The 22,662-nt window shown below is 46.1% G+C and overlaps 1 protein-coding gene across 1 annotated transcript in view; it reads left to right on the forward strand.

The window, feature by feature from the left end:
- TMEM163 (transmembrane protein 163) overlaps positions 1 to 20,043 on the forward strand; it is a 94,350-nt gene extending 74,307 nt beyond the window's left edge. The window contains exons 6-8 of the mRNA XM_075180960.1: positions 8,458 to 8,569; positions 13,288 to 13,429; positions 19,189 to 20,043. Of these exons, the coding sequence (XP_075037061.1) occupies positions 8,458 to 8,569; positions 13,288 to 13,429; positions 19,189 to 19,249 (315 nt within the window). The 3' untranslated portion in view covers positions 19,250 to 20,043. The remainder of the gene's footprint in view (positions 1 to 8,457; positions 8,570 to 13,287; positions 13,430 to 19,188) is intronic.
- Positions 20,044 to 22,662: the final 2,619 nt, after the last annotated feature.

Below are 22,662 nucleotides of genomic sequence, written 5' to 3' on the forward strand. Positions count from 1 at the left end.
CGATATTCTTTGTACAGCGCTGCGTAATTGGTGGCGTTATATAAATATACAATAATAAAGTCTTGGCATCATCCGGGGAGGAATGATTTATGAACCTGAATTATTATGTTGGACGTGAATATTCGTGTATAATTTCCTACTCTGCTAGTGTCTGTGGATCTGCCAATCCTAAACTCTGCTTGGTCTTGTGTATATAGTTCTACATAGGCAGCACGGTGGCCTAGTGGTTAGCACTTCTGCCTTACAGCACTGGAGTCATGAATTCAATTCCCGCCTATGGCCTCATCTGTGTGGAGTTTGTATGTTCTCCCCGTGATTGCGTGGGTTTCCTCCGGGTGCTCCGCTTTCCTCCCACACTCCAAAAATATACTAGTAGGTCAATTGGCTGCTATTAAATTTCCCTTAGTCTCTCTGTCTGTGTGTATGTTAAGGAATTTAGACTGTAAGCCCCAATGGGGCAGGGACTGATGTGAGTGAGTTCTCTGTACAGCGCTGCGGAATCAGTGGCGCTATATAAATAAATGGGGATGATGATGGTGATGATAATCATTTCATTAGAATTTTGGCAAGTACATTTAGAAGTAAAACGAGATGAAAGGACACATGTTTAGAGGGACCCTTCCCTGGTTTGAAAATGAGAATTGAATATTTCAGTTTTGGGTCTGTTCATTTTCAAATCCTACTCACGCATTTCACTCATTACACAAATCACTAGTCCTGATTTTCATACTTATTTGTTGGCTGCAAGAACGTACCATCTTTCTCCTGAATGAATCGCTGTTTGCAATTAAGCGTAGGTTACTGTTGTAAGATATTAAGGAAAGACCATTGTATAAGAGGTGAAATAGGTCATAATTTGGTTTTCCAATTAGTCGCATATAGGGTCTGATTCGAATCGGAATGCAACTTGCACATAAGTTGCATTTTAAAAAGCAAGCACAGAACTTGAGAAAATGAGGAAAGAATGTAAGTAAAGGAACGGAGAGTGAAGGGGGACAGAGTGTGAGATACTGAAGGGGGGGACAGAGAGAGATGCTGAAGGGGGGGACAGAGTGAGATGCTGAATGGGGGGGACAGAGAGAGATGCTAAAGGGGGAGACAGAGAGAGATACTGAAGGTACTTCTCTGTACAGCACTGCGGAATTAGTGGCGCTATCATAGGCAAACCGAGGGGGGGGGGGAGGGTTTCCTAGTGCCTGGAAACTCCCTCCAAGCCTGGGCCTGGACCCTGCCACCGCTTCACACAGCTCTGCATGAAAAGGGAGAGCTGTGTGCACCTAACAGTAGTGCACGCAGCATTGCCCATGTATATTATAGGGATAGGGAGAGTTGGAGAGCAGCCAAGCACTGTCTAATATTATAGCCACGCCCCCATGCATGCTGGTCACGCCCACTGATGGCGTGGTGTGGAAACCACCCTCTACAAATCCTGCGTTTGCCCTGGGCTATATAAATAGCTGATGATGTTGATCCTGTACATAGGGCTCCACCTACCATAGTAAAAAGTGTTTCCATGCTGATCAGGGCCGGCCTGCTGGCTCTATGGAAGGGTACACAAAGAAAACAGAATGACCTCCTCCCAGAGGCTACAGGCCCATGCTGAAAATGGGGCTGGAGTAGGAGGGGAAATGAAATCCTCCAAAGTCTATCGGATTGTATGTGCTGCCTGGTTAGTTAAATTGATGTAATAAATCAGAAGACTTTATGACGTATTTGTATCTCTATATTAATAGAAGTAAACACATGTACTGGGACAACGGACATGTCACTATAGATCTGTACTTATTACTTGGTCTCTATAGAACCAGGGAGGAAATAAAGTACCCAGATCACATCCCGGATTTGGCTGCTGACTCCGCTAGAATTGAGAATGGATAGAATGCCAGGCGGTTGTACAATGAATCCCTATTAAACCTGGCAGTCATTAATAATGAGTTATTGTGACATAATTTCAGAGCCTGACTGGTATTTAAAGATTGATGATACTGTGAGATTTAATCAAGGATCTGTTGTGGTTTCTCATTACCGTTGAATAATGTTGGTTCAATTTAAATGTGAACAAATCTTTTATGAAACCGGCCTCTAGAAACCATTTATATTTTGGGCAAAATATAAACAGTGATTTATCTGACTGTGCATTGAAGCGGATACAATGTTTCATGTAACAAAGATCTTAAGATATTAAACTAGCAAGATTTTACTCTACAAGTCAGATAAAGAGATCAGAAAATGATTACTGATTTTTATGTGGATGATTTGGAAAATCAATCTAATTTGTAGTTGTGTTGTGCCTTAATATGATGGCTTGGTTAAAGAGAAGTAAGGCCACACGTTTACATTAATAGTCATCAAAGGCTGTGCATTATTGAGCTGAACTGCAATATTTACACTAAATATGCTCATCTTGATCTTCTATCACTCATCGGCAGCAGTGTGCCGTGTTGGGAGTGAGGTATTTCTCCAACAGAGCAAAAACAATGTGACTGACAGTTTTGCAGACTTGTCACAGTAGCTCAAATGACTGCATTCTCAGCTTAGAGATGTGGGATTGGTTACATTTCTAACAATCATATGATAAAGAACATACTGCCTGAAGACAAGACATCTCAGTGGAACGTAGTATAATGTTGTGTAGAAGTCACGTCTCTTGTAGGGATCTCTAGAAGTTTATTAAGATCTGTCCTCACCCCCTGCACACAAGCAAGGCTTTTGTCACACACCTTAAGTAATATTTTCTCTTAATATTCATAAAACATTCAGTCTTAACCCAAGAAGTAATAGGGAAGGGGTAGGCACTAGAGTTCGGTGCTTGGGTGTAGTCATGCTTCGGAGTGGGAGCCCAGCATAGAATTCCACAAGAGCATCTTATCACCCTAGACCCTTTGCTCTATGGAGTATCCACAGGGGTGGAACTAAAATATCAGTTTGATTGGGAGGAACCGGAGCAATTTCACAGGTCAAACACCCATTTTTGCTGACAAAAGGGCCCCATAGTTCTGAAACTGTATGAAAATAAAAACCAAAATGGCGCTAACCTCGCTCAAATGTGCAAAGCTTCATTGGTAAATTAATGCTATAGTCGTCCAAATGAACTGTACTAGATGTGCATCATAAAACACCTAGATGGGACGAGAGGTAGGAAAATATGTGAAGAGGCGACCTGCAAAAATGTAATCCCTCCGACCGCTACCCTTAAAACATTTCAGTTTTTCTCCTAAAATACTGCTTGGTTTAGCATCATTTATGGCCACATTAATCGCGAGAGTTACTGAAAATCAGGACTGTTTTTCTTACATATGAATGAGGTAACGCCACCTGGTGGCACATCAGCAGGGGCAACGCAGGATTTGTAGAGGGGGGTTTCCGCACCACGCCGCCAGTGGGCGTGACCAGCATGCATGGGGGGCGTGGTTCTAATTTTAGACAGTGCTTGGCTGCTCTCCAACTCTTCCTATCCCCATAATATACATGGGCAATGCTGCGTGCACTACTGTTAGGTGCACGCAGCTCTCCCTTTTCAAGCAGAGCTGTGTGAAGCGAGAGCAGGGTCCAGCCACCGCAATTATACAGTGCCCCAAGCTTGGATGGGGGGTTTCTAGGCACTGGGAAACCCCCCTCGGTTTGCCTATGCGTCAGCTGATTTTGTGCCGCATCTTGGATATTTTGCGTGTTTTAAGTGACATTCAAAAAAACCTCAAATGTCTGACAGGTCACTATGGTTTTAGTGCAGATTTGCTGCTTCAAGCAATGTTAGTGAATGACCCTCTTTGAAGTAGATTTCTCAAACCTTCTTAACTGAAAAAGTGGAAGTGTTGCCCATAGCAACCAATCAGATTCTAGCTATCACTTAACTAGTACATTCTAGAACATGATAACTAGAATCTGATTGGTTGCTATGGGCAACACCTCCACTTTTTATTTTTAGAATGTTTGATGAATCTACTCTTTTGTGTTTTAGTTATAGCTTCTATTTTAGCAATTGTGACTTCTGTCTGATTGGAGAAATGAGTCACTTGCTGTATTTCCAGCCCAAAAAAACTGCAGAATTTGGGATTTCAGCTGCGCTTCTATTTGCATCGACAGTCTTTGTGTTGCTGTTTTGCACATTGTGCTGAGAAATTTCTAATAATCGTCTGTACTCTATATTCCTCCAAAGAGCTGCGCACTCAGTTCTAAAAATACAGAGTAAATCCTGAGAGAATGGAACTACTGTAGAATTTAATTTGGCAATGTAATTACTATTGCTCGCATGAAACGACCTTACTTAATCCATCAATGTATTATGAATGAACCAGGGATCAGCCTGTAAATTTGTATTTCCAATGTCAGGACCTGAAAACTCTCAGCAACCACAAAGAATGTGTAAGTCTGCTACTACGATTCAGTTTAATGCTCTTTTACCGCGGAGAGCATGTAAGTACACCGCTGTTATATTTCTGTGGAGCAGAGGGATGAACGTGAGGACCAATCAGACGCCTCAATCTCTGTGACTGTGGCTTATGATAGGTCCATCCGCTCACTCCCCCTGCACAATACCTGCAAAATGCGTTTTGGGGCCACACAAAAAAACAAAAAGAAACTGTAAGAAGCCCAATGTATTATGTTAGATTTAAACCAGGGATTCTCAATCATATTATAATATGTACCTCAGTATGATGGTAAATGTTTAACAGGTATCCTTTAAATTTTGTTTGTACAAAGTACCCACTAATGTTTATACATTTATATCAAGCCACCCCTTATGCATTTAATTGTTTGTTTTTTTAAAAACCCTTCTGAAAATTTGTTGTAACCTTTACTAATATGTTGAATGCTATTTTGAGTTATAATTAACTCCTTTGGGGGGAAAATAAAATGGGGCATATTTAAGACGCATCACTTAATATGAAAGATCCTCATCGTATTGATAAGGATTGAACTATCTAATATATATAAGCCTAGCGGCGTGCGTTAGTGTGTGTGTGTGTGTGTGTGTGTGTGTGTGTGTGTGGAAAAAACTATTTTCTCAGAAAGGGCTCATCCAATTGACATGAAATTTGGTATACTGACATTGTTTGACCAAAAAATTATAATAGTGAAGTCAGTTAACTTCCATCATCCCCCCTTCCCCCCGTGGGAGGGGTAGTAAAGGCTAAATTGGGACACGCAGGAGTTGTTGGAGCGGAAATCTGCTGTTTCACTGTTAACACTTTAATACTCTGATTGGTTACAGGGTTTTAAAGCCACGCCCACCTCATCACATGCCTGTCAGTGTAACGCGTTTTGTAGAATTTGTGCTATTTCTGTATTTAAACACACCTAGAAATGGAAACAAATGGGGGAAACATATAGGTAGAACTAGTATGAAAACCGGTAAAGTGAATCAAAATCCTAATTTACTTTGTAAAACTTGCCAAGTGTTGAAATAAGAACCTGACTCACCTTAGGTGACCGGATCATCAGCATTAAATCATTGTCTCACCCAGTCTGACACAGGGAATTTTAACAAATTTCTGGAGAAGTCTATTTGCAGACTGTAAGAAAAAGAGAAAGTCATTATTTTTAATAGGCTTCACTGACAAAAACAATATGGGGAAAGAAAATGATATCATAAATTACACCGTCATGTGACCTCTCCACGACTTTGCTGCATGACAGAAGCCAATTAAATTGCATTAAATTTCTGGTGATATATTTTGGAGACAGTTCTACTTTTCTGTTGAAAAATTTGTATGCTCTTCTCCAGTTCCACTCACGAGCTCTAGCCAGATCTAAAGGGTACATTAGCCTATTAAGTGTAACAAAAAAAAGTTTTTGTTCTCGCTAAGAATAAATATAAAATAGGGTGATTGTTCAGTGCTCACACACATAATAGGACACTTGGTAAACACTTGAAAAGCATCTGTCGCCTGTACATATTTCCCATTTCCTTGATTGATTGGGGCAAGGGACGTGGCCATCTCGTGATGGGGGAGTGGCCACACCCTGGGGGCGTGTCTAGTGGTTTTACCCACCTCCCTCCAAAAACCCATTTATTGTCGGTCACACCCCTTCACCCCTGCTCTACAGAGCAGCAGTGAGCAGGACGTAAATGTCATATTTGGGAAATAGATGTTCATGGGCGAGACAGAGCCCTCAAATTGGGTCTGTCCCACCTCAATCAGGACAGTTGGGAGCTATGCCTTTTGGATGTGATAGTTAGTGGACCTTGGAACACTGCAAATCCCATTATTCCATGTTCCCTTATTTTAATTATAATATTCTTTTTGCATTTTAGTTACTCCTCTTTAATAAATAGGATTATTATTATTTATTTATATATCAACAATGATATTACACAGAGCTGCAGAGAGAATATGTAATCGTTCACATCAGTCCCTTCCCCATCAGAGCTTACAATCTAAATTCCCCAACATACACATACACACACACACACACACACTATATGGGCCATTTTGTCAGTTAACCTACCAGTTATGTTGTGGCCTGTGGCACGCAGACGCGGGGAGGACATAGAAATGCCACACAGATGGGGCACAGGTCAGAATTGAACTCATGACCCCCCCCCAGTGCTGTGAGACAGCACTGCTAACCACTGTGCCAACACACTAACCGATAGAATACAACAAAATTGCATTTATGAGGCAGAAAAAGAAAAATGTTATTAAGTAATTGGCCAGTATTGGACAAGTAAAATCTGGGACTCTCCTTTCAAATAGGGACAGATGAAAAATGCATTCAGTGCTGTCATTAGTCCTCCTGGACTACTCCTGGATCCTGGGTGGAGGTGGGGCTTAATGACACAATTTGCATTGTCATAGCCACGCCCCCAATGCGTGATGACACAAATTGCATCATTGCAACAGCATGGGGTGGGGCCACGGTGATGACATCACTCCACCACCCATCCTCCACACTTGCTACCTGACCTCTGTGATCTCCCACAGGGGAGATGCAAACAGTTGGCAAGAATGATATTGGTTCACAAAATGGCTGCTTCCAGGGTGCACTTTAAGGACATTAAGGCCATTTACAGATATTAGTGGGTATTTGGAAAGAGATATATTGAGAAACCAGGCAGATAATAACATTACAGGGACAAACGGACGGGCATGAAATCAGATACACACCAGATCCCGAGTATTGATGGGAAACAACCATTTCCCCTCGTGAGAGGAATAGCAATGTGTATATAACAAACAAGGCGTTTTATCTTGGTCCGTGTGTTTATATAGAAGCCGGTGCCTAAACGTGGATAATTTAATTTATATGCTAATAAGTGAGTTTGATATATTTGCCGAAATTAGCACTCTATCCTTTGCACATATTAACAAGTCCTGGTTATTAGAGTGTCAGTAAGAATCAGCACATGGACGTGGGAGATGACAGTGGAGGGATATCACGTCCGGCTCGCCTGCATTATGCGGATCCGTAGTGTGAATACATTGAGAGCCAGATCTGTGAGGGGAATAGTAATTAGGGGTTAACCGTGCCCAGGACGACGAATCCATCTGTCCCCGGAGACCCGGTGAACAGCTGGTCGGTGAAATGGGAGGATAGTGAAGCAGACAGGTGCTTGTGTCCAAAAGAGGGACAAGAAACATATTATCATCATCATTTATTTATATAGCGCCACTAATTCCGCAGCGCTGTACAGAGAACCCAGTCACATCAGTCCCTGCCCCATTGGAGCTTACAGTCTAAATTCTCTAACACACAGAGAGAGAGAGAGAGACTAAGGGACATTTTTGATAGCAGCCAATTAACCTACCAGTATATTTTTGGAGTGTGGGAAGAAACAGGAGCACCCGGAGGAAACCCATGCAAACACAGAGAGAACATACAAACTCCACACAGATAAAGCCATGGTCGGGGAGCAAACTCATGACCCCAGTGCTGTGAGGCAGGAGTGCTAACCACTAGGCCACCGTGCTGCCCTACCCACAGTCCTTGGTGCTCCCTACACTCTGCCAACTGCCGTCACCACACTAGCAACCTGATTACCACTTAACACTCCCCCCTCATGGACTTTCATCGTGGCTGCTCCCCACCTCCTGTGGAATGATCTCCCACGCCTCAATTTAGCCTCTACGCTCCAAGGCTGCAAGTGTGCACTACCGCTTCTTTATTTAAGCCTATCAGCCCTCCTCCTAACTCCGTTTCCTCGACAATCTCCTTCTCTTCCCCACTCGGTACCCCCTATCAGGGTCTCCCTCTTTCCTTTAGGATGTAAGCTCTCAGGAGCTGGGCCTTCTTTCCTCGTGTTCTCCTTCTACTACTCCATCACCCTCTGTACCTGTTGTCCTGCTTCCCTAGCCTTGTCTTCTGCAGCCCAGGCTGACTTGCACGTTGAACATCACCATTACTCACACTCACCGTCCCTTAATAAGTTAATCCGCATCACCATTTTATTTGTGTGTAAATCGTTTATACTGTACAGCAATAATGTGTCATTAATCCAGCACTCTTGTCTTGCAGGATAACTTTCTCTTCAGCGTCTCCATTTTAAGTGGAATCTTGTGCTCTTTGTTAGCTGCGGTTAAATTCATGTTGGGGAAAGTGCTGACAAGTCGAGCGCTGATCACCGATGGTGAGTAAGAGAAGTGAAACGCGTGGGTTTATCATATGTCTTGGTTTCCTAGGATAGTCCTGCTTCCTGCCAGTGGCTATTTTGTAAATACGTTATTATTATCGTAGATTTGTAAGGTGCCACAGTGCTTCACAGAGCACTATTAGAGAGCTCTGAGGACTGGGTTTGGGAAATCCTGCAATAGATCATTAAATGCCAGCTTGACTAACTAGACCCTATTGAATCTTTGCTAATCTACAATGCTTAGATATTCTATCTCTCAGTTCCCTCCTTGAAATTTTTTTCTTTATAAATTCCAGGGATTTTTAACATTTTGTTTGATTCTTTTTTTTATTCTTATTGTCGCTGTGAGGTTCCGAATAGTAAATAGGTACAGGAGATTGTTTCTATGCTTGGTAGAAGAGCTGGATGTTACTATGTGGCTGCGGCGATGAAGGAGTTAACATTTCAGGTGCAGGAAGTTTGGCTACAGAGCAGCCTCCAGCCGGATGTAATTACAAGCAGGACTGGAAGCTGCTCCTCTCTCCAGCCGACAGATGCTCCACCACACAACTAATATCATTTGTGCTCAGCCACGGCTACCAGCCCACACTTTGATAATGGATGGGGAACAAGCGCAAACCACCGAGGAATAGCTGAGCCCGTTATACAGAAGCAGACAGGAATAATTCCTAGCTGAAATAAAGGCAGTCTGGGCTGGGAGATTCCATCCTGGACACAATGTAACACATTTCACGGAATCTTTATTGCAACAATGTATCCACAGGGCTGGTAGAGGAAATGTACTAGACGCTACATAAATGTGATTTGTACAGTCGGTGTGTTTTAACATTGTTGAAAGTGAAGGTGTAATTCCATAATTTAGATGTATGAGTAAATCCATGTAGAACGTGCAATTTTGTACCTTGGAAAAACCAGGCTGCACTGCAGGAGGGGGAACTTAAAATGTAGGGACATAATTAGATTTGGGGGCTCAGCTATAAATTGCAGTCTATCCCTTACATAGGCAAACCGAGGGAGGGTTTTCTAGTGCCTGGAAACCCCCCTACAAGCCTGGGGCACTGTATAATTGAGGTGGCTGGACCCTGCCCTCTCTTCACACGGCTCTGCTTGAATAGGGAGAGCTGTGTGCACTTAACAGTAGTGCACGCAGCATTGCCCATGTATATTATAGGGATAGGAAGAGTTGGAGAGCAGACAAGCACTGTCTAATATTATAGCCACACCCCCATACATGCTGGTCACGCCCACTGGGGGGCGTGGTGTGGAAACCCCCCTCTACAAATCCTGCCTTATCTGATTTATGAGTTTCTGCACAATCACTTCTTGTCTTTTCAGTATTTTCGCTTTCTCCTTTTGAACCACTTTTTGGTCCAACAAGAGCGATTCTTTCCTTCTCCTTCTTTTCCTTCGGGTCTGTTCTTGCAGTGTTCTTGCCATAGCGAGTAGCAGAAGACCACAAGATACCCGTCGTTCTACAGTATCCATTATATTAAAATGAATCGCTAATGTGCAGCTCAGAACGAACGCACACTAGTCACACAGATGTGTTATAGAATGGACAGCGATGATGTGTTTCCTTTTCCTAAATCTGACTTTGTGGGAGTACAGCCCTTTGTTTCAATTTCTACGGCATATCTCCATAGGGAGCCAATATATTGTTTCAGTGTGTACGGAATCACAACCGTTTGAGCCAACGTTATGTCTGACCAAATTCATTTAAAATGCGCATAGTGTGTACGCTAAAATCGACTGACCGATTGGAACTTAAGTCGTAGGTAAATTCGTTGTAGATAGCACATCGGTCGGAAATTTCTGCAGTGTGTACCCAGTCCTTGTGGATGACCTCCACAAGGAGCAATATTTTGCACCCCTTCCCCTATGTAGATGCACTAAAATTTAGGTTTATCTGTATAAACTTCCCTGTGTGATCTGCATGCAGGCTCTTTGCTTACTGTCAGCGAGTGATATGAATATTAAAATTGCATTATTTTTTATAACTACATATTATTATTGATAAATAATTATTATTATTATTATAATATTTCATGCTGATGGAAGGTAAATTAGATTATAAGTTCTATATAGGAAGTGTCTGATATCATGGATAAAAACGTTCTCTGTACATGACAATGGAATATGGTGGTGCTATATACATATTTTAATTACTAAGCGACACAAGGGTTCCACAGCACCGTACACAAAGGTTAGAATATACAGTGAAATTACAACATTACATAAGTACAAAAGTGAATACAAACAACAAATTTACATTATGGCAACCCTCTAATTTACATAACTATTTAAGGAAAACAGCAGGAGAGAGGGGCCTTGCTCCTGAGATTATTATGTTATCAATATCACGAAACAGTCAGCTACATTAAACAGCCGTGCTCAGTAACCCGTAGGGTCTCACTCAGGAACGAGCCCAGCTAAAGGGCATGATGTAGCACATGGACAAACCAATATGCGATGCAAGGGGTGTAAATGTAATTTTATTGCATGCAGAGAAAATACTGGACAGACTGAGGTGTGCCTTGGTAACCATGGCGTAGGTAAAGGAAAGCACCCCGATCTGTGCCCACAGATGCTAAAAGGTTCCATTAAAAAAACTAAATTGTGTGGAATAATAGTGTAGAACGTCTGTGGAAAGTGGAAAGTGCTATCAAAAACCATGTTGGTTATTGCAGCAATGATGTGTAGTGAGCTTTCAACAGACAATTTCAGGCAGGCATCCTATTTCAAGTACCAGAAATTATTCCAGTAAGATGTAGTACACAGCATCAGGATTTTAATTGGGTAAAGTTATTTTACAGGGGAGTTACACTTTGAGATTTTAGTTCTGTCAAACCCTTCCAGTGCCAAAGGGGGCATTTATTCCTGTACGGCGTGGAGCCATCCCTGACTATCATTACAATTGCTAACTGTAATTAAATATTGATACTCAATAAAGAGAAAGAACGCAGCACGGAATGGTTATAATTTCAGTCCTTAAATTTTATATATCTCTTCTGGCTGAGAACGACATACAGCATACATAACAAGAGAAGTGTTGCTGTGCCATTGTGTGTACTTATAGATTAAGAAGAGTTATTGAGAATTGCATCCAGCATACAAATGATTATACAGGAAATAAAATATGTGAATTCTGGATTTCTGAAGCCGCTGACTCGTGTCTTACGACCAGCATTGCCAACCACTCGTAAATTATCAGATAGTAAGAAAATATACACCCGTCCCCAAGAAGAACAGTAGGTTTTGGTGTAGAATTATAATGTGTAAATGTTTAAATCACACTGCAAAGAGCCATCCCTGTAATTAGGAAAATTACAGGGAAACTGTAACTTTATATATATCATCATCATCACCAGTTATTTATATAGCGCCACTAATTCCGCAGTGCTGTACAGAGAACTCACTCACATCAGTCCCTGCCTCATAGGAGCTTACAATCTAAATTCCCTAACACACAGAGAGAGAGAGAGAGACTAGGGTCAATTTGATAGCAGCCAATTAACCTATTAGTTTGTTTTTGGAGTGTGGGAGGAAACCGGAGCACCCAGAGGAAACCCACGCAAACACGGGGAGAACATACAAATTCCACACAGATAAGACCATGGTCGGGAATCGAACTCATGACCCCAGTGCTGTGAGGCAGAAGCGCTAACCACTAAACCACCGTGCGGTGTGTGTGTGTGTGTGTGTGTATATATATATATATATATATATATATATTTATATATATATTATATAGAAACAGAAGGTAAAGATGGCCCTGCCCCAGTGAGCTTACAATCTAAGAGGCATATTCAATTAGGTGTAGGCATTGTGGTAACATGTGGAGTGCGCATTGCCGAGGGTAATACGATACTGCAATAAGGCAAATTTTCCTTTTCAACCCTATGGGAGTGTAGCCGCGATGCCCACACCTACATGAATATGCCCCTAAGAAAATATATAAATATATATATATATATATATATATATATATATATATATATATATATATATATATATATATATATATATATATATATATATATACACACACACACACACACACATATATATATATATATATATATATATATATATACATATACATATATATATATATACACACACACACACACACACAGTATATAACCTTCTTTTTTAACATCCAATTATTCTTATGTCCTGTAGCCTGTAAAGTGCTTCCCCCGTTTTGAATCCCCTTAGGATGTGCCAGTAACAGGAGACAGTTTCCCTTTTGATGTGCTGGACAGGTATGAAATATTCATCAAGAGATATCTACCAGGGCTGTGTAATTATCACTGGAACACACGGAGTCAGTTCTGCTCTCACTAACAGGCGACCTGCACTAACTGTTGGCTTTATGCAGACTTTATTATCAATGTAAATGTTATAAACCTAAATGAAGTTCCGCTGTGTACACAAAACAACATGACTTGTGGCACTTAGGGAATGAATCTAAAATCCATATTTTCTGAGTTACAGACAATGTGATATTATGAGCAAACTCAATGGTCCTCTCTACGCATAAATTAAGTGTGCATTGCGCAGTGTGCCCGTACTTGTGACATCGCAGGTTACAAATGCAGTAAAATATACAGATATAACGGTAGACTATCTCTGCTGAGTGTGGCACAGTAAGAAAGCCCGCACTGTGTAATCAGTATTTGCCTATGGGTATTTTAATGCAAGTTTCTTTACAGGATTTAACTCTTTGGTGGGCGGAGTCATGGGGTTCTCCATTCTCATCAGCGCTGAGGTTTTCAAGCACAACTCTTCCGTCTGGTACCTCGACGGCTCTGTGGGGATTCTGATTGGACTCATCATTATGGCCTACGGAATTAAGTGAGTGCTTATTGTATCCAGTTGTATCCTTTCTGTTCTCCTTCCTGCGGAAGCGCAATGCTTTCAAACTCCTCGGCAGAATTTAATAATGGATCATCCACAGGCAATTTCATTCATTTTTTTTCACTGAACGTTCATAATGATGGCCAAATAGTTTCCCTTGCCTTGAAAATCACCTCCTTATTAAATACTCCCTTATGTTATATAAAACTACCTATATTAACCCAGTCCTGATTAATGGTCCAGCTGCCAATGCCCCTTGAGATCATGTGCTCTGTAAGTTAGTTTTCTTAGACAACCTATGGCTCGTCAGCTGTTGTGGAACTACAAGTCCCTTCATGCCCTCCCATTGGCTAGTAGGACACAGATTGCCTATGTCTGGCTTAGGCTCTTACTGGCCCCACTTCTTGTCATTCTAGTTGAGTTTCCTCTTCTTTATTTTTCAATATTTTCCTCTTTCCTGGTTTAGTAATTGTGATCTTCAAAAAACAGACATAGTCAAACACAACATGGTCGTCTTGTGGGCTAAACCACTATTCAATAGAATCCAGGCTTATCAATTCACCAGGAGCCGGTGATATTGTTCAATGCTGCCACTGGTTCCTAATACATTGTTGGCTGCACTTTTATAAATGTTGGTGAAGCCCATCATGTCTGCCCCATAACATGTAGGCGATGTTTCCACTATTACCATTCATCCGCTAAATCCTGGATTTGTCCTCTGTTTGAGTGTTCTGGGTCCTGAGCGGTATTTCTCTGGGGTCGAGTCTGCAAATACATCCTCCAGCTGCCAGAAGCATCTTCTAGTGATCAGTTCCTGGCTGTTGTTCTACCAATTAATATGTAGCAGCTTTCACTATTAACCAATCACAGGCTGCTTCCTACAGATTGATCACTAGAGTGAGTTTCAGGTTACAGGAGCGTGTGAGTACCTGAGTAAAGGTGCAACTGTTCTCGACTCGGCACATGAGTGGAACTGTGCTCTACTAGGCGCAAGCAGGGTAAGCGGTGGTCTACTGGGCGCGAGCAGGGTAAGCGGTGGTCTACTGGGCGCGAGCAGGGTAAGCGGTGGTCTACTGGGCGCGAGCAGGGTAAGCGGTGGTCTACTGGGCGCGAGCAGGGTAAGCGGTGGTCTACTGGGCGCGAGCAGGGTAAGCGGTGGTCTACTGGGCGCGAGCAGGGTAAGCGGTGGTCTACTGGGCCCAAGGGGAAGTTGTTGGCTACCGGGCACAAGAGGGGAAGTTGTTGGCTACCGGGCACAAGAGGGGGAGCTGGGTGCTACCGGGCACAAGAGGGGGAGCTGGGTGCTACCGGGCACAAGAGGGGGAGCCGGGTGCTACCGGGCACAAGAGGGGGAGCCGGGTGCTACCGGGCACAAGAGGGGGAGCCGGGTGCTACCGGACACAAGAGGGGGAGCCGGGTGCTACCGGACACAAGAGGGGGAGCCGGGTGCTACCGGACACAAGAGGGGGAGCCGGGTGCTACCGGACACAAGAGGGGGAGCCGGGTGCTACCGGACACAAGAGGGGGAGCCGGGTGCTACCGAGCACAAGAGGGGGAGCCGGGTGCTACCGAGCACAAGAGGGGGAGCCGGGTGCTACCGAGCACAAGAGGGGGAGCCGGGTGCTACCCAGCACAAGAGGGGGAGCCGGGTGCTACCGAGCACAAGAGGGGGAGCCGGGTGCTACCGAGCACAAGAGGGGGAGCCGGGTGCTACCCAGCACAAGAGGGGGAGCCGGGTGCTACCGGACACAAGAGGAGCCGCCGGGTGCTACCGGACACAAGAGGAGGAGCCGGGTGCTACTGGACACAAGATGGGGAGCTGGGTGCTACTCAGCACAAGAGGGGGAGCTGGGTGCTACTCAGCACAAGAGGGGGAGCCGGGTGCTACTCAGCACAAGAGGGGGAGCCGGGTGCTACTCAGCACAAGAGGGGGAGCCGGGTGCTACTCAGCACAAGAGGGGGAGCCGGGTGCTACTCAGCACAAGAGGGGGAGCCGGGTGCTACTGAGCACAAGAGGGGGAGCCGGGTGCTACTGAGCACAAGAGGGGGAGCCGGGTGCTACTGAGCACAAGAGGGGGAGCTGGGTGCTACTGAGCACAAGAGGGGGAGCTGGGTGCTACTGAGCACAAGAGGGGGAGCCGGGTGCTACTCAGCACAAGAGGGGGAGCCGGGTGCTACTCAGCACAAGAGGGGGAGCTGGGTGCTACTCAGCACAAGATGGGGGAGCTGGGTGCTACTCAGCACAAGAGGGGGAGCTGGGTGCTACTCAGCACAAGAGGGGGAGCTGGGTGCTACTGAGCACAAGAGGGGGAGCTGGGTGCTACCAGACACAAGAGTAGGAGCTGGGTGCTACCGGGCACAAGAGGGGGAGCCGGGTGCTACTCAGCACAAGAGGGGGAGCCGGGTGCTACTCAGCACAAGAGGGGGAGCTGGGTGCTACTGAGCACAAGAGGGGGAGCCGGGTGCTACTCAGCACAAGAGGGGGAGCCGGGTGCTACTCAGCACAAGAGGGGGAGCTGGGTGCTACTCAGCACAAGATGGGGGAGCTGGGTGCTACTCAGCACAAGAGGGGGAGCTGGGTGCTACTCAGCACAAGAGGGGGAGCTGGGTGCTACTGAGCACAAGAGGGGGAGCTGGGTGCTACCAGACACAAGAGTAGGAGCTGGGTGCTACCGGGCACAAGAGGGGGAGCCGGGTGCTACCGGGCACAAGAGGGGGAGCCGGGTGCTACCGGGCACAAGAGGGGGAGCCGGGTGCTACCGGACACAAGAGGGGGAGCCGGGTGCTACCGGACACAAGAGGGGGAGCCGGGTGCTACCGGACACAAGAGGGGGAGCCGGGTGCTACCGGACACAAGAGGGGGAGCCGGGTGCTACCGGACACAAGAGGGGGAGCCGGGTGCTACCGGACACAAGAGGGGGAGCCGGGTGCTACCGGACACAAGAGGAGGAGCCGGGTGCTACTGGACACAAGATGGGGAGCCGGGTGCTACTCAGCACAAGAGGGGGAGCTGGGTGCTACTCAGCACAAGAGGGGGAGCTGGGTGCTACTCAGCACAAGAGGGGGAGCTGGGTGCTACTCAGCACAAGAGGGGGAGCCGGGTGCTACTCAGCACAAGAGGGGGAGCCGGGTGCTACTCAGCACAAGAGGGGGAGCCGGGTGCTACTCAGCACAAGAGGGGGAGCCGGGTGCTACTCAGCACAAGAGGGGGAGCCGGGTGCTACTGAGCACAAGAGGGGGAGCCGGGTGCTACTGAGCACAAGAGGGGGAGCCGGGTGCTACTGAGCACAAGAGGGGGAGCCGGGTGCTACTGAGCACAAGAGGGGGAGCCGGGTGCTACTGAGCACAAGAGGGGGAGCCGGGTGCTACTCAGCACAAGAGGGGGAGCCGGGTGCTACTCAGCACAAGATGGGGGAGCTGGGTGCTACTCAGCACAAGAGGGGGAGCTGGGTGCTACTCAGCACAAGAGGGGGAGCTGGGTGCTACTGAGCACAAGAGGGGGAGCTGGGTGCTACTGAGCACAAGAGGGGGAGCCGGGTGCTACCGAGCACAAGAGGGGGAGCCGGGTGCTACCCAGCACAAGAGGGGGAGCCGGGTGCTACCGAGCACAAGAGGAGGAGCCGGGTGCTACCGGACACAAGAGGAGGAGCTGGGTGCTACTCAGCACAAGAGGGGGAGCTGGGTGCTACTCAGCACAAGAGGGGGAGCTGGGTGCTACTCAGCACAAGAGGGGGAGCTGGGTGCTACCGGACACAAGAGGAGGAGCCGGGTGCTACCGGACACAAGAGGAGGAGCTGGGTGCTACCGGACACAAGATGGGGAGCTGGGTGCTACTCAGCACAAGAGGGGGAGCCGGGTGCTACTCAGCACAAGAGGGGGAGCCGGGTGCTACTCAGCACAAGAGGGGGAGCCGGGTGCTACTCAGCACAAGAGGGGGAGCCGGGTGCTACTGAGCACAAGAGGGGGAGCTGGGTGCTACTGAGCACAAGAGGGGGAGCTGGGTGCTACTGAGCACAAGAGGGGGAGCCGGGTGCTACTCAGCACAAGAGGGGGAGCCGGGTGCTACTCAGCACAAGAGGGGGAGCTGGGTGCTACTCAGCACAAGAGGGGGAGCTGGGTGCTACTCAGCACAAGAGGGGGAGCCGGGTGCTACTCAGCACAAGAGGGGGAGCCGGGTGCTACTCAGCACAAGAGGGGGAGCCGGGTGCTACTCAGCACAAGAGGGGGAGCCGGGTGCTACTGAGCACAAGAGGGGGAGCTGGGTGCTACTGAGCACAAGAGGGGGAGCTGGGTGCTACTGAGCACAAGAGGGGGAGCCGGGTGCTACCGGACACAAGATGGGGAGCTGGGTGCTACTCAGCACAAGAGGGGGAGCTGGGTGCTACTCAGCACAAGAGGGGGAGCCGGGTGCTACTCAGCACAAGAGGGGGAGCTGGGTGCTACTCAGCACAAGAGGGGGAGCCGGGTGCTACTCAGCACAAGAGGGGGAGCTGGGTGCTACTCAGCACAAGAGGGGGAGCCGGGTGCTACCGGACACAAGAGGGGGAGCCGGGTGCTACCGGACACAAGATGGGGAGCTGGGTGCTACTCAGCACAAGAGGGGGAGCTGGGTGCTACTCAGCACAAGAGGGGGAGCTGGGTGCTACTCAGCACAAGAGGGGGAGCTGGGTGCTACTCAGCACAAGAGGGGGAGCTGGGTGCTACTCAGCACAAGAGGGGGAGCCGGGTGCTACTGAGCACAAGAGGGGGAGCTGGGTGCTACCAGACACAAGAAGGGGAGCTGGGTGCTACTGAGCACAAGAGGGGGAGCCGGGTGCTACCAGACACAAGAGGGGGAGCTGGGTGCTACTGAGCACAAGAGGGGGAGCCGGGTGCTACCAGACACAAGAGGGGGAGCTGGGTGCTACTGAGCACAAGAGGGGGAGCTGGGTGCTACTGAGCACAAGAGGGGGAGCTGGGTGCTACCAGACACAAGAGGGGGAGCTGGGTGCTACTCAGCACAAGAGGGGGAGCTGGGTGCTACTCAGCACAAGAGGGGGAGCTGGGTGCTACTGAGCACAAGAGGGGGAGCCGGGTGCTACTGAGCACAAGAGGGGGAGCCGGGTGCTACCAGACACAAGAGGGGGAGCTGGGTGCTACTGGACACAAGAGGGGGAGCTGGGTGCTACCGGACACAAGAGGGGGAGCTGGGTGCTACTGAGCACAAGAGGGGGAGCCGGGTGCTACTGGACACAAGAGGGGGAGCTGGGTGCTACTGAGCACAAGAGGGGGAGCTGGGTGCTACTCAGCACAAGATGGGGAGCTGGGTGCTACTGAGCACAAGAGGGGGAGCCGGGTGCTACTGAGCACAAGAGGGGGAGCCGGGTGCTACCAGACACAAGAGGGGGAGCTGGGTGCTACTCAGCACAAGAGGGGGAGCCGGGTGCTACTCAGCACAAGAGGGGGAGCCGGGTGCTACTCAGCACAAGAGGGGGAGCCGGGTGCTACTGAGCACAAGAGGGGGAGCCGGGTGCTACCAGACACAAGAGGGGGAGCTGGGTGCTACTGAGCACAAGAGGGGGAGCCGGGTGCTACTGGACACAAGAGGGGGAGCTGGGTGCTACCGGACACAAGAGGGGGAGCTGGGTGCTACTCAGCACAAGAGGGGGAGCTGGGTGCTACCGGACACAAGAGGGGGAGCTGGGTGCTACCGGACACAAGAGGGGGAGCTGGGTGCTACTGGACACAAGAGAGTAACATTATATTCTTTCTTTCAGATTGCTAGTGGACATGGTTCCCAGAGTGAGACAGACGCGTCACTACGAGATGTTCGAATGAAGAGACTGACACAAACTAATTTTCTCTGCAAAACTTTCCATCACTAATGGCGACAACAAGTCGTTCAATGGTGTCCTCCCTCCCCCCACCCACTTATATGGTTGGGTGTCATCAAACACAGCAGAAAAAACAAAGAAATTATATATGACCCACTTAGGAATGATGAAATCATTATTTACTGGACTGGTATGTGAAGATTAATCACATATGAATGAAGAGTCCACAAGCACAAACCTTCAGAAATTGCGGACACAGGTTTGCCCAACGTACGGAATGATCCGTCCCTCGGAGACATCTCTAACAATGGATACATTTAATGAAGCACACGCTAGAAACTACAGGATATTAACAGCAAATTCCATAAAAAGTATTTTTATACATATATTATCTGTGTGTGCATGAGTCCAATGAACTCATTCAGGCACTTGGATGCTTTTTAACTCCACAACCATCAAAATTCAGGTGCACATATAGAAAGCAGTATATTCAGATACACATAGAACATTCCTCATTCTATAAAGCACAATTTATTCCCCATCATGTACAGAGCTCTGTTTTCATTTGGAAACGGTAATGTACAGAATAGAGTATATGTATCTGTCTCTGGGTTATCAGTGTTCTATACAACTTGGTGCACAAAAAGGGTATTATAACTAGTAATTATTCAAAGCTGTCCCACTGGCAGCCCACAGACCAGGGGCCTGATTCATTAAGGAATGTAAAGCAAAAAAATGGAATGGTTTTGCCAAGGTGCAAAGATACGTTACATTGGAGGGGGAGCTAAATTTTAAATATGGGGACAGATATATAGTGGGGGTAGGGCACGTCCTAGAACAACTTTGCATTTCAGTGTAAAAATAAAGTATTTGTGTGTTACCAAAACTCTTATCCATTCTCTCATCATCTCCCGTCTTGACTATTACAACCTCCTGCTATCTGGCATTCCTGATACCCATATATTCATCATCATCATCATCATTTATTTATATAGCGCCACTAATTCCGCAGCGCTGTACGGAGAACTCATTCACATCAGTCCCTGCCCCATTGGAGCTTACAGTCTAAATTTCCTAATATAGACTCACACACTCACACACAGAGACAGACACAGAGAGAGAGAGAGAGAGACTAGGGTCAATTTTGATAGCAGCCAATTAACCTACCAGTATGTTTTTGGCGTGTGGGAGGAAACCGGAGCACCCGGAGGAAACCCACGCAAACACGGGGAGAACATACAACCTCCACACAGATAAGGCCATGGTCGGGAATCGAACTCATGACCCCAGTGCTGTGAGGCAGAAGTGCTAACCACTGCGCTGCCCTATTCACACTTCAATCCATCATAAATGGTGCTGCAAGACTGATCTTCCTCTCTCACTGCTCCACATCTGCTGCTACACTTTACAAATCCCTACACTGGCTCCCTGTGTCCTCCAGATTCCAATTCAAATTACTCACCCTTACCTACAAAACCCTCAACACCACCCCTGCATATATCTCAAATCTCATATCAAAATACTCTCCCTCCCACCCTCTTAGATCTACCTCTGACCTGCGCCTTGTCTCGTCTCTAGTAACCCATCTCACTCCCGCCTACAAGACTTCTCCCGTGCTGCTCCCCACTTATGGAATTCCCTCCCATGCTCAATCAGACTTTCCCACAGCCTTCAAATCTTTAGATACTCTTTGAAAACCCATCTCTTTTTAGAGGTGACCTTATCCACAATAACACTACTCACACTAGTGCACCCTCACAACTATCCCAATCTCCACTCTGAGCCACACTCGCTCCTCTTGTTTCAGCTGTGCCCTCTTCCACATAGAATGTAAGCTCTCTAATGAGCAGGGTCCTCCATACCCTTTGTTTTCATGTCTGCATTTATTTTGTCTACTTTGTATGTCCCTGTTTTATGTATGTTCTGTTTTCCCTACTGTACGGTGCTGCGGAACACTGTGGCGCCTTACAAATCTATGATAATAATAATAATAGATGAAAAAACAGCCACTATTTAACTTATGTGCAAAATAATAAACTAATTTGCACCAATTCATTGTAACATGGTTTGTCCAGGAGAAAATTTACTTCTGTTTTGCTTTACTTTCCTTAATAACTCCGGCTCATAAAGGTATTTTGAGTTTCCAGCAATCATCCCAAGCCTCTGTCATAGGAATATCATATTTTTAATAAGCCCTTGTTCTTGAACTTGTAAGCAGCCCACACCATGAAACACTGCTCTAACTGAAACAACGTTCAATAATAGTATACATGATACCATACACAATCCAAAGCCTTAGCATCCATTGCATATGTCCTGAAAAAGGTCCCTAAACCTAAAATACAAGTCAATAACATATGTAAAGAGATATTTGCATATGTCTGTAATGGTTTCCACACCATGGTAAAACGTAAGATGTTTGAAATTGTATATAAGTATTTAAGCTGTTACATATATTAAATGTAAATTTTAAATAACATTTCATATAGGAATTCCCACGTGTATAGAAAGAAAATAATTGTCCAACAATTGCTTAGCATTGTTCCTGTCCCCTAATCATGGGCGAAGCAGCCATTTTGTGAACTGAACCAATATTCAGCCTGTCAGTAAACTAAAGGAAAAGGAATGGTATTGTCCATAGCAACCAATCAGATCATAGCTATCATTTATCCAGTACATGCTAGAAAATGAGAGCTAGAATCTGATTGGTTGCTATGGGCAACACCTAATTTTTAGAAGGTCCACCCCTCTGAATCAGTGACATTATTGCCTCAGTCAATACTGATATATTGGTTCAGCCCTAAAAATGGCTGCTTCCGCCGTGTGTACAAATAGTGGGTGTGCTTGAAAGGTCTTGTATTTTAGATTTTCACTTCCTTTTAATGCTCATTTGATGATGGGAACCTAAATAGCATTTACTTGAAAGTTGTTTTTCCACAGATTCCCAGAAGTCATATTTACACGTTATCTTTATATCACTGTCTCAAACACATATCATGTAGTTATTAAATATATCTATATTTTTTATTAAATAAAAATAAAAAAGAAGGATGCAATAAATGGGTAATTAACACAATCAAAATATAAAAAAAAAATCCCATCATTCTAACTGGATTTCACAAACTAATTGGAAAATCCTGAGAAAAGTCCTGTCAGGGCGCGGTGTGTAGTTTTGTAATTGATAGGTGATATAACAGGCTGTGTAATGTATATTGTGAGCGTAAGACGTAGAGGGATGTTAGTGTACAGTACCTAATCTACATGTATCGTTTTAGTGCTATATAATAGGAGATTTTTAACAGGGTCTAGCAATGCAAAACAGCGGTTAGAAGCAAAGCAGAAATTACTTTTATCCATACATGACATTTGGGAGAGTATCCCATCTTCCTCTCTTTTGTGTGAAGAGGGCAGCGTGGC

The sequence above is a fragment of the Mixophyes fleayi genome, chromosome 7, assembly GCF_038048845.1.
Source record: "Mixophyes fleayi isolate aMixFle1 chromosome 7, aMixFle1.hap1, whole genome shotgun sequence".
In the NCBI taxonomy this organism is placed as follows: domain Eukaryota; kingdom Metazoa; phylum Chordata; class Amphibia; order Anura; family Limnodynastidae; genus Mixophyes; species Mixophyes fleayi.